Raw genomic sequence first — 14,047 nt, 5'->3', positions numbered from 1 at the left:
TCAGAATCAAGAATTCATGTAGGAGTAGAATGTATAATTGATTTTATTTGGCACGTTGAAAATGAAGAATTACATTAATTGCGAGTAGAAGGAAACAAAGATACACTTATGTATTCACAATAATTATAAATTTAGTTTTTCACGGTAAATTCAATCATTTGTAACGGGACGGAGAGAGTAACACTTTTACAGAGTGGATTTATAGTAAATTGACTCAACCTCCACAGCCACCGCAGCCTCCACACCCTCCTCCACATCCACCGCCACCATCTCCGCCACCTCCGGAGTCAACGCCGCCGCAGCCCCCTCCTCCGCCGGTGACAACAGCAGCTGTGGCGACGGCAGCAACAGCAGCAGCGCCGGCTCCAAGAACTACCATGCCGCCATCCTTGGCTCCACTGCCTGCCGCTTTATCTCCTCTCTCGACGTCGCGGTAAACCGGCTGAGGAGGCGGACGAGGGGCGGTCACGGCTGCTGGCCGCTTCTTTTTCCGGCCATTATTGCATAAGCAACACAAGACTATAACTGCGGCGGCGACGGACCCTAACACAATTAGTACAATTGCATATGTTTTCATTTTGTCGAATATTAGTTACATATCTTAAACTCATCCAACCTCTCCTTTTTATATAGAAATGCTACTCATTTAAATATCGAAATTCGGCATTTAAATATCAAAATTTGGTCAAATTCCAATTTGATTCATAAGGTTTATTAAAACGAATTAAATATTTAAATTACCAATTTTAAATTTTTTCTCAATTAAAATAAGAACTTTCTTCCTTTTCTTTTATTTTCTTTCATATTTAACTAAACAATGTCGTTTTAGACATTATTAAATTAAGTTACCGTTTTGCATACGGATAAGACGATTGAGAAAATTTAAAATGTTTTAATTTTAATAAATCATTTTTAAATTAATGGAACTGATGTAATCTAACCAAACTTCAAAATTAAATGACTACTATCATTTATACTATGTTGAAAAATTGGTAGACTAATGATGGCTTAATTTTTGTACTAGTACTATTTTTATGGTTAATTAGAGCGGTACGAAACAAGCTGAAAAATTCCGACATTGACTTTGCAAATTCTTCACTTAACTTAAGTACTTGTTTCGCAGAAAAAATGTTTGTTTTAAAGACTTAGCTGCAATTGCTTAAATTACTTTTCATAATTGAGCTATGTTGATGATGATTCCGCGAATTTTCGATGATGATGAATGCTCGTAAAAATAAATTACGACACAGAGAATTTTACGTGGTTCGATTTACTGAAGTAAATCTACGTCCACGGGAAGAAGGGAGGGCAAGATTGTATTGCTTGATCTGTTTTCTACAGCTTACAAATACAAACTTGCTATTTGCTATTTTATCTCTAGAGAGCTTCTAACCCCTTTCTACCAGATCTAAGTTCTATTTATACATTGAACTAAGATCGTGGCTTACATCATCACTCTAGGTCGTGGAGGTCGTGTAGGTCATGGCCTAAGATCGTGGCCTGAGTTGACGCCACGTGGTAGTGGGTGTGTTGGAAGTTGTGGAAATCCTGCATGGGTCCACTAACTCCTTGTTCGGTCGAAAACTGAGACCGAACTGCTTTGGTTGCCGATCTGAGAGTAGAGCTTGGTTGGCTTTTACCGAGCTGTAGGCTGAGGCCGAACTCTTTGGTAATGCCGAACTCATACTCTTCCTTGGGCTTTGGGCTGATGGGCCGTCATTGCTGTCGGGCTTGTTTAGTACGCACCCCATCACTACCCCCCCCGAAAGACGAAGTGAATCACTTCGGCGAAGCGAGTCACTTCGGCATTCTGGATAAAGGTACGGGGGAGGCTGACGTCAGGGGACGTGCCTTGCATGTGGCTGCATTAAATGCGACAGTAAAATCCGGCCGTTGAATCCTGAAAAGGTGGGATTCGAAACGGTGCGACGATTTTGAAATCTTCGCCGAATCTGATAAATACCTCCCTTCTTCATCATTGAAGCACTTTTGCGACTGCTTCTTCTGCACTCTATCTCCTTTGCGAAAAAGATTTTCTTCCGCTTTCAAAAATTTCCTCAGATTTTGCAAAGAGTAAGGACCATGTCTGCTTCTTCTTCGTCTGAGTCTGGTAGCGGTGGTGAAGGGGGTAAGGGGTCTTCTAGCCGGAAAGAATCCGGGGAGAAGACCGTAGAGTATTTTCACAGTATCTTGAGTAAGGATACTGTGATATCCCTTCACGAAAAATACTCTTTTCCTGGGGGGAAGGTTGCGATTCCCGACGACCTTTATAGGGCGGACTCGCCGCCGGAAGGTTACGCCACCGTCTACGAAGCCAGCTTAGAATGCGGGCTTCGTTTCCCCCTTCCCCTTGCCTTTGTAGAGTTGCTAGATTTTTTTCAACTCCCTTTAGGTCAGGTGACTCCGAACTCTTGGAGGCACTTATCGGCTTTTGCTGCCGAACTGCGTAGGCTAGATAAGGATCTGTCTCTGAGGGCAATCCTTAATTTTTTCCAGTTTAAAAGGAAGGGATCTTGGTTTTACTTGGTCCCTTTACAGCCTTTTAGGGCCTTTTGTAAAACCAAATGGCCGAAATGGCAAAATCGCTTCTTTTTTTATAATAGGACTGCGGCTCCTAGTTTTCCCTGGAGAGGGCCGAAGTCCGTTATCCGTCATCCTCGGCCTGAACCGTTGGACGAGCTCGATGGCGAGCTCAACAAGATTCCCATAGTTAGGAAACAATACACGGAGTCTGAGCTCGTCAAGGGCGACGTCGTGTTCGACATCTCGTCTTCGGACGAAGAGGCCGAGGGTGAGGATTTCTCTTTATCTTTATGCTCTACTGCTTTAACGAAGAAAACTAACCTTGCTTTCTTGCTTTTTGGCAGTGTACATGCTGAACAAGGCTACCCGAAAATCTTCGGAGTCCAAGGAGCCGGAGAGAGAGAAGGCTACCAGCTCGGCGCCTGATGCCGAGAAGAATCCGAAGAGGCAAAAGACTTCTTCGGGTCCAAAGAAGCCGGAGTCGACTTCGGCAAGTAGGAAGGGGAAGACCCAGAAACCCCCGAGAGCGCTAGAGAAAGACATGGTCTTGGCGCCTCCTTCGGAGCATATCTGTGAGCCATTTTTATGGCCCACGGACTTTGCCGAGGTGAATTGTCTTCTTGATTCTTTGGCTTTGCTTCTGTCCTGTATTTTTGGTGCCCTCTGTTGACTTTTTTCTTTATCCATTTTCAGAGGAACGACATGCTCTCCAAGCTCGTCGCCGTCGAACTCTCCAAAGCGTCCAACGACTATGCTGAGATGCAGAGGAAATTGGCGGCTGCTTGTCACCGGGCCGAGCAGGCTGAGGCAAACTTTGAGAAAGCCAGAGCTGCTAGGATTTCGGCCCAGGATGAAGCTCAGTTTGCCAAAAACCAGCTCGTCATCCAGCGAGAGCAGACGAAACGGAGGGATGCTGCTGCCGTGGTTGCCCAAGGGGAGGCTCTCCGTGTTTACACGGAGAAACTCTTTTTGAGCAGCCAGTTCTCGGCCTTTGTCGGTAGTCTGGTAAGGCTAATTGCCGATAAGGGCGAGCAGGGGGCCGATGTCGTGCTGCCTCTGTACAGCCGAGAGATAGCGGCTCGGCTTCAGAATCTGCCGCTCCTTGAGGAGCTCGCTTCATCTTCGGTCCTGCTTTCTGCAGACCAAGTCCGGAGTTGTCGAGCTGATCGGGACGAGAACCTGGAGGCTATCTTTGCCTCCGTGGGACCCGTTTCACCCGCTTCGACTTACAACGGAGAGGGTGAGGCCGAGCCGCTGGAGCGGGAGGCCGAAGTCGATCAGGCCGGGCATCCGGAGAAGGAAGCCGATCAGGAGGCGGAGGCGAGGCCGGCAGGAGGCGAGGCCGAGGCTGAGGTAGCCCAGGAGAAAGAAGCTGTACCAGACCGAGGAGCCGGAGACGAAGCTGGCGGAGTATGATTTCGTCTCCCTTCTCTTAGTCTAGTTTCTTCCTTGTAAAATGGCCTTGAAGCCCTAGTGTAAAAAATTTTCCTTGTGAATGAAAAATTCTCTACACTTGTCTTCGTATAGCTTTTCGTACTCGCCTTTATTCCTGTTGTATTTTACTATCTGCTCGGTACAGCTGCCGAACTAACATAGCTGCTTTGTACTCAAGGAGATGGAGATACTTCACTGGAAACGGCTGTACTCTTCGGCTTTAGACGAAGCTGAGAAAAGAGCTATAGCCGATCAGACGAAGAATGACGAGCTTCTGGCTCGTTTAGTGAAGCTGGATGCCGATAATAAGGACTTAGAGTCCGATAAGAATGATCTGGAGGCCGAGCTGAATACGACCATTGCCGAGAGGACTGCGTACGAGGATTACATCCGTGTGCGCGGGGGAATGACCATATCAGATGTTCAGAGTCGAGTTGACGAACTGTGGGAGGAATATAATGTACTCCGGAGGAACAATGCGCTGGAGAGCTCGGCTTGCCAACAAGTCGTGACATCATTGCGGCGTTGGGCTTCTCGGTACAACATTGTTCTTTCTCGGCGCCCCTCCATAGAAAGATTCCTTCGGCATATCGCGCCAACAGATGCTCGCACTCCAGATCAAACCTCTGATTCACTTGCTCAAAACCCTACTCCAAGTCAGCAACGAACTCAGGGACAACCGGAGACGTCAAGTCAAGGACGGGCTGAAGTTCGCAGAAGAGCTGTGGTTATGAGTGAGCAAGATCGGCAAATGCTTCGTGAAGAGACTCTTCGCCGCCGAGGTGCTAGGGCTTCCCGAGCTCAGAGAAGAGGTGGCAGGCCGATTAGAGCATCTCGTCGACCTGCTTATTCTGCGGCTGCCTGGAACGCCCGAACTCAGCTTCACGAGGATTTTGTGAATAGATGGCTCAACTTTAGCAACCCTGGACAGTAGAATAGTCCTTTGTAATAGCGTAACGCCATCTCGTAGGGTAGCGGAGTTGTGTGCCGAACAAGATTTGAAAAATGAAATTTTGTTTTCGCTTCTAACACTGTATTTACAGCTTAGCGAAAAATTTCATCGTACTTGTCCTCGGTCTTATGAAGTAAACTTCTTTGACCGGACTTGGTCCTTGGTCTGATGAAATAAACATCTTTGACCGGACTCGTCTTTGGTCTGATGAAATAAACATCTTTGACCGGACTCGTCTTGGGTCTGATGAAATAAACATCTTTGACCGGACTCGTCTTTGGTCTGATGAAATAAACATCTTTGACCGGACTCGTCTTTGGTCTGATGAAATAAACATCTTTGACCGGACTCGTCTTTGGTCTGATGAAATAAACATCTTTGACCGGACTCGTCTTTGGTCTGATGACATAGACATCTTTGACCGGACTCGTCTTTGGTCTGATGAAATAAACATCTTTGACCGGACTCGTCTTTGGTCTGATGAAATAAACATCTTTGACCGGACTCGTCTTTGGTCTGATGAAATAAACATCTTTGACCGGACTCGTCTTTGGTCTGATGAAATAAACATCTTTGACCGGACTCGTCTTTGGTCTGTGTTCTAATTTGGCGATTTTTGTCGCCGGGATCGAACTTTCCCTTGTCCTAATTCGGCGAGTTTTATCGCGTGGATCGGACTTTCCCAGTTAACCGAAGTGGTCTTATGCAGTAAACCTCTTTGACTAGACATGGTCGTCCTTGGTCTTATGAGGTAAACTGCTTTGACCGAACTTGGTCGTCCTAATTCGGCGAGTTTTATCGCATGGATTGGACTTTCCCTTGTCCTAATTCAGGCAAGTTTTATCGCGAGAATCGGACTTTTGTTGCAGTTCGTTTCAGACGAAGTGCTTGATTTTTAAGCAGAATTGTGGTCTTGTATCCTCTTTAGAAGCTTTGACACACAATCTTTGGCTTGTTGCAGCTCGTTTCGGACGAACTGCTTGTTTAAGCTGAATTGTGGTCTTGTATCCTCTTTAGAAGCTTTGACGCACAATCGTTGGCTTGTTGCAGCTCGTTTCGGACGAACTGCTTGTTTAAGCTGAATTGTGGTCTTGTATCCTCTTTAGAAGCTTTGACGCACAATCGTTGGCTTGTTGCAGCTCGTTTCGGACGAACTGCTTGTTTAAGCTGAATTGTGGTCTTGTATCCTCTTTAGAAGCTTTGACGCACAATCGTTGGCTTGTTGCAGCTCGTTTCGGACGAACTGCTTGTTTAAGCTGAATTGTGGTCTTGTATCCTCTTTAGAAGCTTTGACGCACAATCGTTGGCTTGTATATGTTCTAAGAAGGGGATCAGCCTTCGAAGAACAAGATACCTCAGTAACATTTGTAAGAGACGACACGCACATAGACAGACAAAACGCATATAGACAAATAAAGACCAAGCAAACCAAAGAAAGCACATTGACCGGACTGTCTCTTACAAATGGAGCTTTTTGAGGTTGGAAACGTACCTTGTTCGGGGTACTTGTGCTCTTGACACGTGAGTCAATTTGTAAGACCCTTTGCCGAGGACTTCTGACACCCGATATGGACCTTCCCATGTGGGTTCGAGTTCGCCCAGCTTTTCTGCTCGGCTTACTTCGTTGTTTCTCAAGACGAGATCTCCCACTTGAAATTGCAGCTTCTTCACCCTTTGGTTGTAATACCGGGCTACTTGCTCCTTGTACTTGGCTGCTTTTATGCAGGCCAATTCTCTTCTTTCTTCGGCAAGATCTAGTTCGGCTCTCAGTCCGTCACCATTCACTTCTGAGGAGAAATTGAGTTCGGGGACTGGGTATGCCGATCTAAACCGGAATCACGGCTTCAGTGCCGTACACCATCGAGTTCGGCTCCGGTGTGACTTCGGTCATTCCGCCTGCCTCTGACTCCGGCTGCTGTGATTGCTATGCTTGATGGTGCCGAACTGATTGCTCGGCACTTTTAAGCGCAATCTGCGAACACACTTGCTCTTTTTTCGATCACCTCGGATGACCGCTATCTCTCCTTTGGTGGGGAAGGTGTTCGGCGAGGAAGCCTCTGGTCGCTATGATCGGGCTTCTTTTTGTCTTCTCTAGATGAGCTGTCTAAAGACCGTTTTCGACGGTCTGCCTCATCGGCACGAGAAAACTTGTCCGCAATGTCCCACATCTCTTGAGCTGTTTGCGGACTGCATTCCACGAGCTTTCTGTAGAGAGCTCCGGGCAGGATTCCATTTTGGAATGCCGAAATGACAAGTAGATCATTGAGATTATCTACTTGTAGGCATTCCTTATGGAATCTCGTCAGGAAGTCGCCGATCTTTTCGTCGCGACCTTGACGTATAGAAAGCAGCTGAGCCGAAGTATTCCGGGCTTCCGCTTTCTGAAAGAACCTCCTGTGGAAAGCATCCATTAGATCTCGGTAGGATCTAATGCTGCCTTGAGGAAGGCTGTCGAACCACCTTCTGGCGTTCCCGATGAGCAGCTCGGGGAACAGCTTGCACATGTGGACCTCATTGAGACCCTGGTTCGCCATATTATACTGATAGCGTCCCAAGAAGTCATGAGGATCCACGAGTCCGTCATAGGTTATCGACGGAGTTCGGTAGTTCCGCGGCAAAGGAGTTCGGGTGATATCGTCCGAGAACGGAGTCTTTAATGCTCCGTACATGGCGAACCCGACATCTCTTCGGTACGGAGGAGATGGAGTTCTCCTGTGATTCCGGTACCGAGGAGGAACATGTCGGGGTTGAGGATTCTTTCTCCTGGAAGACACGTCACTACTGCGGTAGTGACTTTCATGTCTGGATGAGGAGGGAGAATCCGCCGTTGTCTTCTCCGACTGTTGGCTCTTCTGCAGGAAGGTTAAGAACTCCTCCTGCTTCTCAGCCAAGAACAGCTTGACAGCCTTGTTCAAATCAGGCTGCTGGGAAGACTCGGTGTGTGGACCTTTTGAGCGGCTTGCTCCTTCTCCGTGAGAACTGGAAGTAGATTTTTCACGAGGCTGCTTTCCAGGCCTATGGGCTGCTGGATTAGCTTCCTCATGGTTATCACGGACGGAGGCACGGGTGTTATGTGATCTGGTATGCATTTTTTGGGTGGAAAAAATGGATCAAAAATTCGCTTTATCACAAATTTTGTTCTCTGCTTCCCACAGACGGCGCCAGTGATGATTCCGCGAATTTTCGATGATGATGAATGCTCGTAAAAATAAATTACGACACAGAGAATTTTACGTGGTTCGATTTACTGAAGTAAATCTACGTCCACGGGAAGAAGGGAGGGCAAGATTGTATTGCTTGATCTGTTTTCTACAGCTTACAAATACAAACTTGCTATTTGCTATTTTATCTCTAGAGAGCTTCTAACCCCTTTCTACCAGATCTAAGTTCTATTTATACATTGAACTAAGATCGTGGCTTACATCATCACTCTAGGTCGTGGAGGTCGTGTAGGTCATGGCCTAAGATCGTGGCCTGAGTTGACGCCACGTGGTAGTGGGTGTGTTGGAAGTTGTGGAAATCCTGCATGGGTCCACTAACTCCTTGTTCGGTCGAAAACTGAGACCGAACTGCTTTGGTTGCCGATCTGAGAGTAGAGCTTGGTTGGCTTTTACCGAGCTGTAGGCTGAGGCCGAACTCTTTGGTAATGCCGAACTCATACTCTTCCTTGGGCTTTGGGCTGATGGGCCGTCATTGCTGTCGGGCTTGTTTAGTACGCACCCCATCAGTTGACGAATTCAGCTTTAGAGAAACCCCTAAAATATTAAGTGGAAATGTAAATGAAATTTTCTATATGGTTGAGATTCCATAAATATAATAAACTTTTTTTATGAAATTGTATGAAAATTGTAGTGTGGTTACTTGTGTTGGAGGGTCGTTTACTTTGATTAACGAGTGGCATGGAAATTCAACGATCCTATCCCATCCAATTTTGAGAGATAGGATGAGCTTGAGTGATTCGATTCTATAACTTGAAATGGTAACATTCATTTGTGAAGATACTATTATTAGTTGAAGGCCATAAATGTCTTTCTCTTCCCTCTTATAATGCAATCACTCTTTTTTTTGCTGCTATTTTGTCCCCTACTTTAATTTTACATTTATGTGAAATATATACAAATCATTTATGTGAGAAGAAAATTTTGTGCCATGAGTGGAATAATTGAACTAAGTTTTTCAAAATCTTTTTTGGATACAAATTTGTGACAACATTGTCCTATCCCTAAAAGAATTAGTTAAAGGTTAATGATTATAATGGCCCATATTTCTTGGGGCTTTGGCCCACTCCAATATTAGACAAATGAGCAAGTCTCCACTCCACACACACCCACCATCCTTGGCTCCATTGCTTACCGCCTTATCACCTCTCTCGACGTCGCGGTGAGGAGGTGGAGGCGGACGAGGGGCGCCCACGGAGGCGGGCCGTTTCTTTTTCCGGTGATAACTGCATAAGCAACACAAGACAATAATTGCTGCGGCGACAGACCCTAACACAATTAGTACAATTGCATATGTTTCCATGCTGTCGAATATTAATTACATAACAACTAATATTCATCCAACCGCTACATTTTATATATAGGGATGATGTTCATTTAAATATTGAAATTTGGTCAACTTCTGATCAGTCTCAATAGGTATAAAATGAAAGAGTATTTAAATTGTAAATTTTCATTTTTTAAAATTTTCCAATAGTGTACAAAATTAAATTTTTAATTAAAATAATTGCGTTCCTCTTTTTCTTACCTTTCTAATCATACAATGTCGTTTTGAGCATCATCAAAATCATCAGTTTGTTCACAGATAAGATAATGGCCCAGTACTAAAGCCCAATACATACTTAAACTCACTTAACTTTAAAGTATAGGCCCAGAACTAAAGCCCAATTGTTCAAATTTTCTAATGGATTGGATTCCATATGTAATCATGATAATATTTTTGATAAATTGTTATGGAAATTGTCGTGTTGTTACTTTGATTAACGACTGGCAATGTTATCCAATTTTGAGAGTTATGATGAGCTTGAGAATTTGGATGATTTAGGAGTTTGAACGAATAATTGGAGTAATTCGAACCTACACAAACTCGTACAGTCACCAACGTAGAGAAATATCATTTTTGTTTTTTTGTTTTTATTTTATTTTATGTATTGGCAAGCAATACAAGAATAACAGTAGAGAAATATTAGTTCAATGGAAATATATAACAACAAAAATTTCATGTAATCAACAGATAGACAATACCTGCTTTATTTCCAGGATTGACCATTATATGTGATGATTTCAACCATTATCTATTTGATGGATGAGAAAAGTATTACCATATGATTTGCACTTCATCGTCATATCCAAGCTCTATCTTATCATTAAATAAAACCTATGTTTTCTATAATATGTAAAACAAAATATATTTATAATACTTTGCATTGAAGATCAATCTTATATTTAAATAAAAGTTGTTTTCTAGATCATGCAAAACAAAATAAATATATATACTTTGATTAGATTTAGGTTTCTGCATTTTGCTCAATGCACACTATTAGATGTAACTACCCACTAATCAAGAATAATTAAAACACACTCATAGGTGCTAGATCGATTTATTGACTTTATTGGATAGAATTAAATCACATTGTTGATTAAAAAGTTGAACTGGTATTTTGAATTACCACGATAAGATTTTTTTCGCACAAGTAGCCAATTGGTCTTTCAAATGGATTAGGGTTTTTCTTCTCTGTCTTTGGAGGATCTCTAGGCATTATCGTTTATAGTAAGATGTCTTTGGTGGTATATTGGAATTGGAATTGCAACTAATATTAAAATTGTAATTGGAATTTTATGTAGCATGGGATTGGGGACATAGAACTAGAATGGGAATCTTTGATTCCAAATTCAATGTTTAGTATCATTAAATTATTTGTTATATAATCCCAATCATCTCAATTCTACATTTTGCATTCCATATACAAAGTAGATATTTGAAATTCTTAAGAATTACAGGACACATTCATACATTGCATTGACATATCACACATACTCACACAACACACACATTGTACACACACTATAAACATAGTGCACACATACTCATACGATATGCACATTGAGCACACACACGCAACACATAATGTGAAAGGATATGGGCTAGATTAGATTAATATGGATTAAATAATTATAGTTGGGCTACAATTATAATTAGTCCATAAGCCCAACAATCATGAAACCCTAATGACTCTTTGTCTATATATATGGTTATTTATTCTCCATTGTGGGATGAAGAGAAATATCGTAACATTAGAGAGAAAATACGTAAAGCTTTGTAGAGAATTCCTAGCTTTCTCTATAGAGCGATTGTACCGAGGAATTGTTCCTGCATCGGATCAGAATACACGTGGACCTCGATAGTAGTGGATTCAACTTGCAGGACACAATCGTAGAAGAAAACACAACAACAAGTAAGATTTAGTTCCGTTGTGTTTTACATGCTCAACTTGCAATATGATTATGAATCTAGATCTGTTATTCTTGTATGCAATTTCCGCTGTGCTCATTAGATGAATACAAGAATTCCTAACAGTGGTATCAGAGCCCGGGGCTTATTCATATTTATTTTGTAATTTAATTATACGTGGATTGATTTTCGAAATCAGAATTTTGAAATTGGATTTCGAAAGGAAATTAGGTTGAAAATTGTTTTCATCCACTATGCTTAAAATATTGGTTTTGGAATCCAATCTTAGCCGCCGACGAGAAATTAGAATTGAAATTTCAATCACTTTTCAAAGAATGATTTTGGAATCCAAAATTAACGAAACGACAAAAAGTTGAAATTGAATTTCAATTACGTCAATTTTCAATGAGTGGTTTTGGATATTGGAACTTGAATTTGGAATTCAATTAATTGAAATTTGATCTCAATTGTATATACAACATCTTGCAACTTGAATTTGGAATTTAATGAATTAAAATTTGATTTCAATTGTATATACAACATCGAAGGCCGAATCATGTAAATGCGTATTTTGTGGATTTTGTTTCCTAATTTATGACATATTAATTATGTGTATTGTTTACTTATGTACGCTGACTCCAATCCTTTAATGGATGTATATCAATTCGATTTTGTAATCTTTGAATTGGAGTAATGATTACATGGGTATCATATTGTATTAAACATGACTGTTGCGTATTTGGTCTGTTTTGAATTTGATTTCAAAATTTAAGAACTGGTTCCGTAATTGAAATTAGATTTCAATTCCTTCAAAAGAATTTTGTGATATTACCGAAAATTGCAAATTGATTTTGGAGTTTGACTTCAAACAATTTTGAATCGTTTGGAAAAGAAAATCATGCTTCCGCCGATAAATCCATGCCAAGAAATTATTATTTATTAGTAGTGCCAGTTTAGGGTATCTATTAATTTAGAATTAATATTAAGTACCCTAAATGTACTTTTAATATTAGTTTAGAATTAATATTAAATATCTATTTATATTAGTTGGGAATTGATATAGATTAGATGATAAATTTATTAATTGGATTAATGGATTAATGAGCAAGAATTTGTTAATATTATTATTTTGGAATAATAAATAATGTATGTGCTTGATGATGATTTGGAGTTATTACTTGATTTACAAATTTATTAATTTAGAATTAATACAGATTGAATTAATTTCATTAATTTGATTAACAAATTGGGACATAGTTATCATCTGGAAATGATAATATATACTCCACATCACAATATTAATTTGGAATTAATATTAAATATGTATAATTATATTAATTTAGAATTAATATAATGAAATCCACATTTAATTAGAGAATAAAATTTGATTTTATTTGTTGAGCATTATTTGATATCTTATGTGATAAGCATGCTATTTGATTTTATGCTTATTTATTTCAACTATAGTAGTTAGAGACCGTTTATTGTCTGGGTAGGCGGCGCCCAGTATGTGTAGTCCGTGTTATACTATGTCTGGGTAGGCGGCGCCCAGTATGTGTAGTCCGTGTTATACTATGTCTGGGTAGGCGGCGCCCAGTAATTGTTTGAAATTTAATATTGGATATTATATTCACAGAACTAGTATCACACTTTTCCCCACAAAATATAAGTCTTGTTTTGAAACAAACGCGTCGTCCATCACAATTGTTTGATGTTCCTAGTCTTTTCGACCACGAGTTTTACGCCCTCGCGTTTACTCTAAATCTACAAGGTTTAGGCTCATTCATAGATGCATGGTTGGCATCGTGTGATGGGGTTGACTTGCTTAAATTATTTTGAGTAGCCCTCGCAACCAGAATAATTTATGGACGTATATTAATTAGATTAATAAACCAAGAATTGAAAAATTGTTGTTACAATTGGCTTGGAGGCCTACCTGGTGATATTATTGTAGTCATCAGCCCTCGCAGAGGCTGCAATAATATAGACTTGGATCTTGGACCACTAAAATTTATATTAGATATAAATTCGTATTTTATGTTTGGGGGACATAATATATGTTAAAATTAGTGGGAGCTAATCAATACAATAAACCCTTGTTTGATTAGTGATGCGATTGTGATCTTTGTATGCTTTTCTAATTCGCTTTTCGTTTTATTTTCTGTTCAGATAATATGTCAAACTTATCTTATGAGTGTATGATGGAAACAAACAAATTGACTAGGTCAAATTTCACGGAGTGGCAGAGAGACTGCCCAAAACTCAAGGCACAAGGTGCAATGAGTGGGAGCTCAGCTATGTTTGTCATTGAGATAAATATGTCTATGAATAACTCACAATCCTGGGTATTGGATACCGCTTGTGGTTCACACATTTGTAATAATGTGCAAGGTTTAATTGACAGCAGGAAAGTGAGGCATGGGGAAGTAGACCTACGTGTTGGAAATGGAGCAAAAGTTGCTGCCGAACGCGTGGGAACTTATAGATTAGATCTTCCCTCAGGACATAGACTAGATTTACATAATTGTTATTTCGTTCCAGTTATTTCAAAGAATATTATTTCCATTCCGATGTTAGACATCGAAGGTTTTTCCTTCCATTTTGCAAACAGCAGGTGCTCGTTTTCTAATAATGGATTGTTTTATGGAAATGCCTCTTTAGAGAATGGATTATATATGCTTGAATGCA

The 14,047-nt window shown here is 41.1% G+C and overlaps 1 protein-coding gene across 1 annotated transcript; it reads right to left on the bottom strand.

The window, feature by feature from the left end:
- Positions 1 to 214: 214 nt before the first annotated feature.
- LOC121777837 (pupal cuticle protein 36-like) lies at positions 215 to 577 on the bottom strand. The gene has a single exon (XM_042175188.1). It carries the CDS (start codon positions 575 to 577, stop codon positions 215 to 217), a length of 363 nt encoding a protein of 120 aa, XP_042031122.1.
- Positions 578 to 14,047: the final 13,470 nt, after the last annotated feature.

This window comes from Salvia splendens, chromosome 18 (assembly GCF_004379255.2).
Source record: "Salvia splendens isolate huo1 chromosome 18, SspV2, whole genome shotgun sequence".
In the NCBI taxonomy this organism is placed as follows: domain Eukaryota; kingdom Viridiplantae; phylum Streptophyta; class Magnoliopsida; order Lamiales; family Lamiaceae; genus Salvia; species Salvia splendens.
Note: the sequence above shows the minus strand (reverse complement) of the source record. Positions and strands in the feature narration are given on the sequence as shown.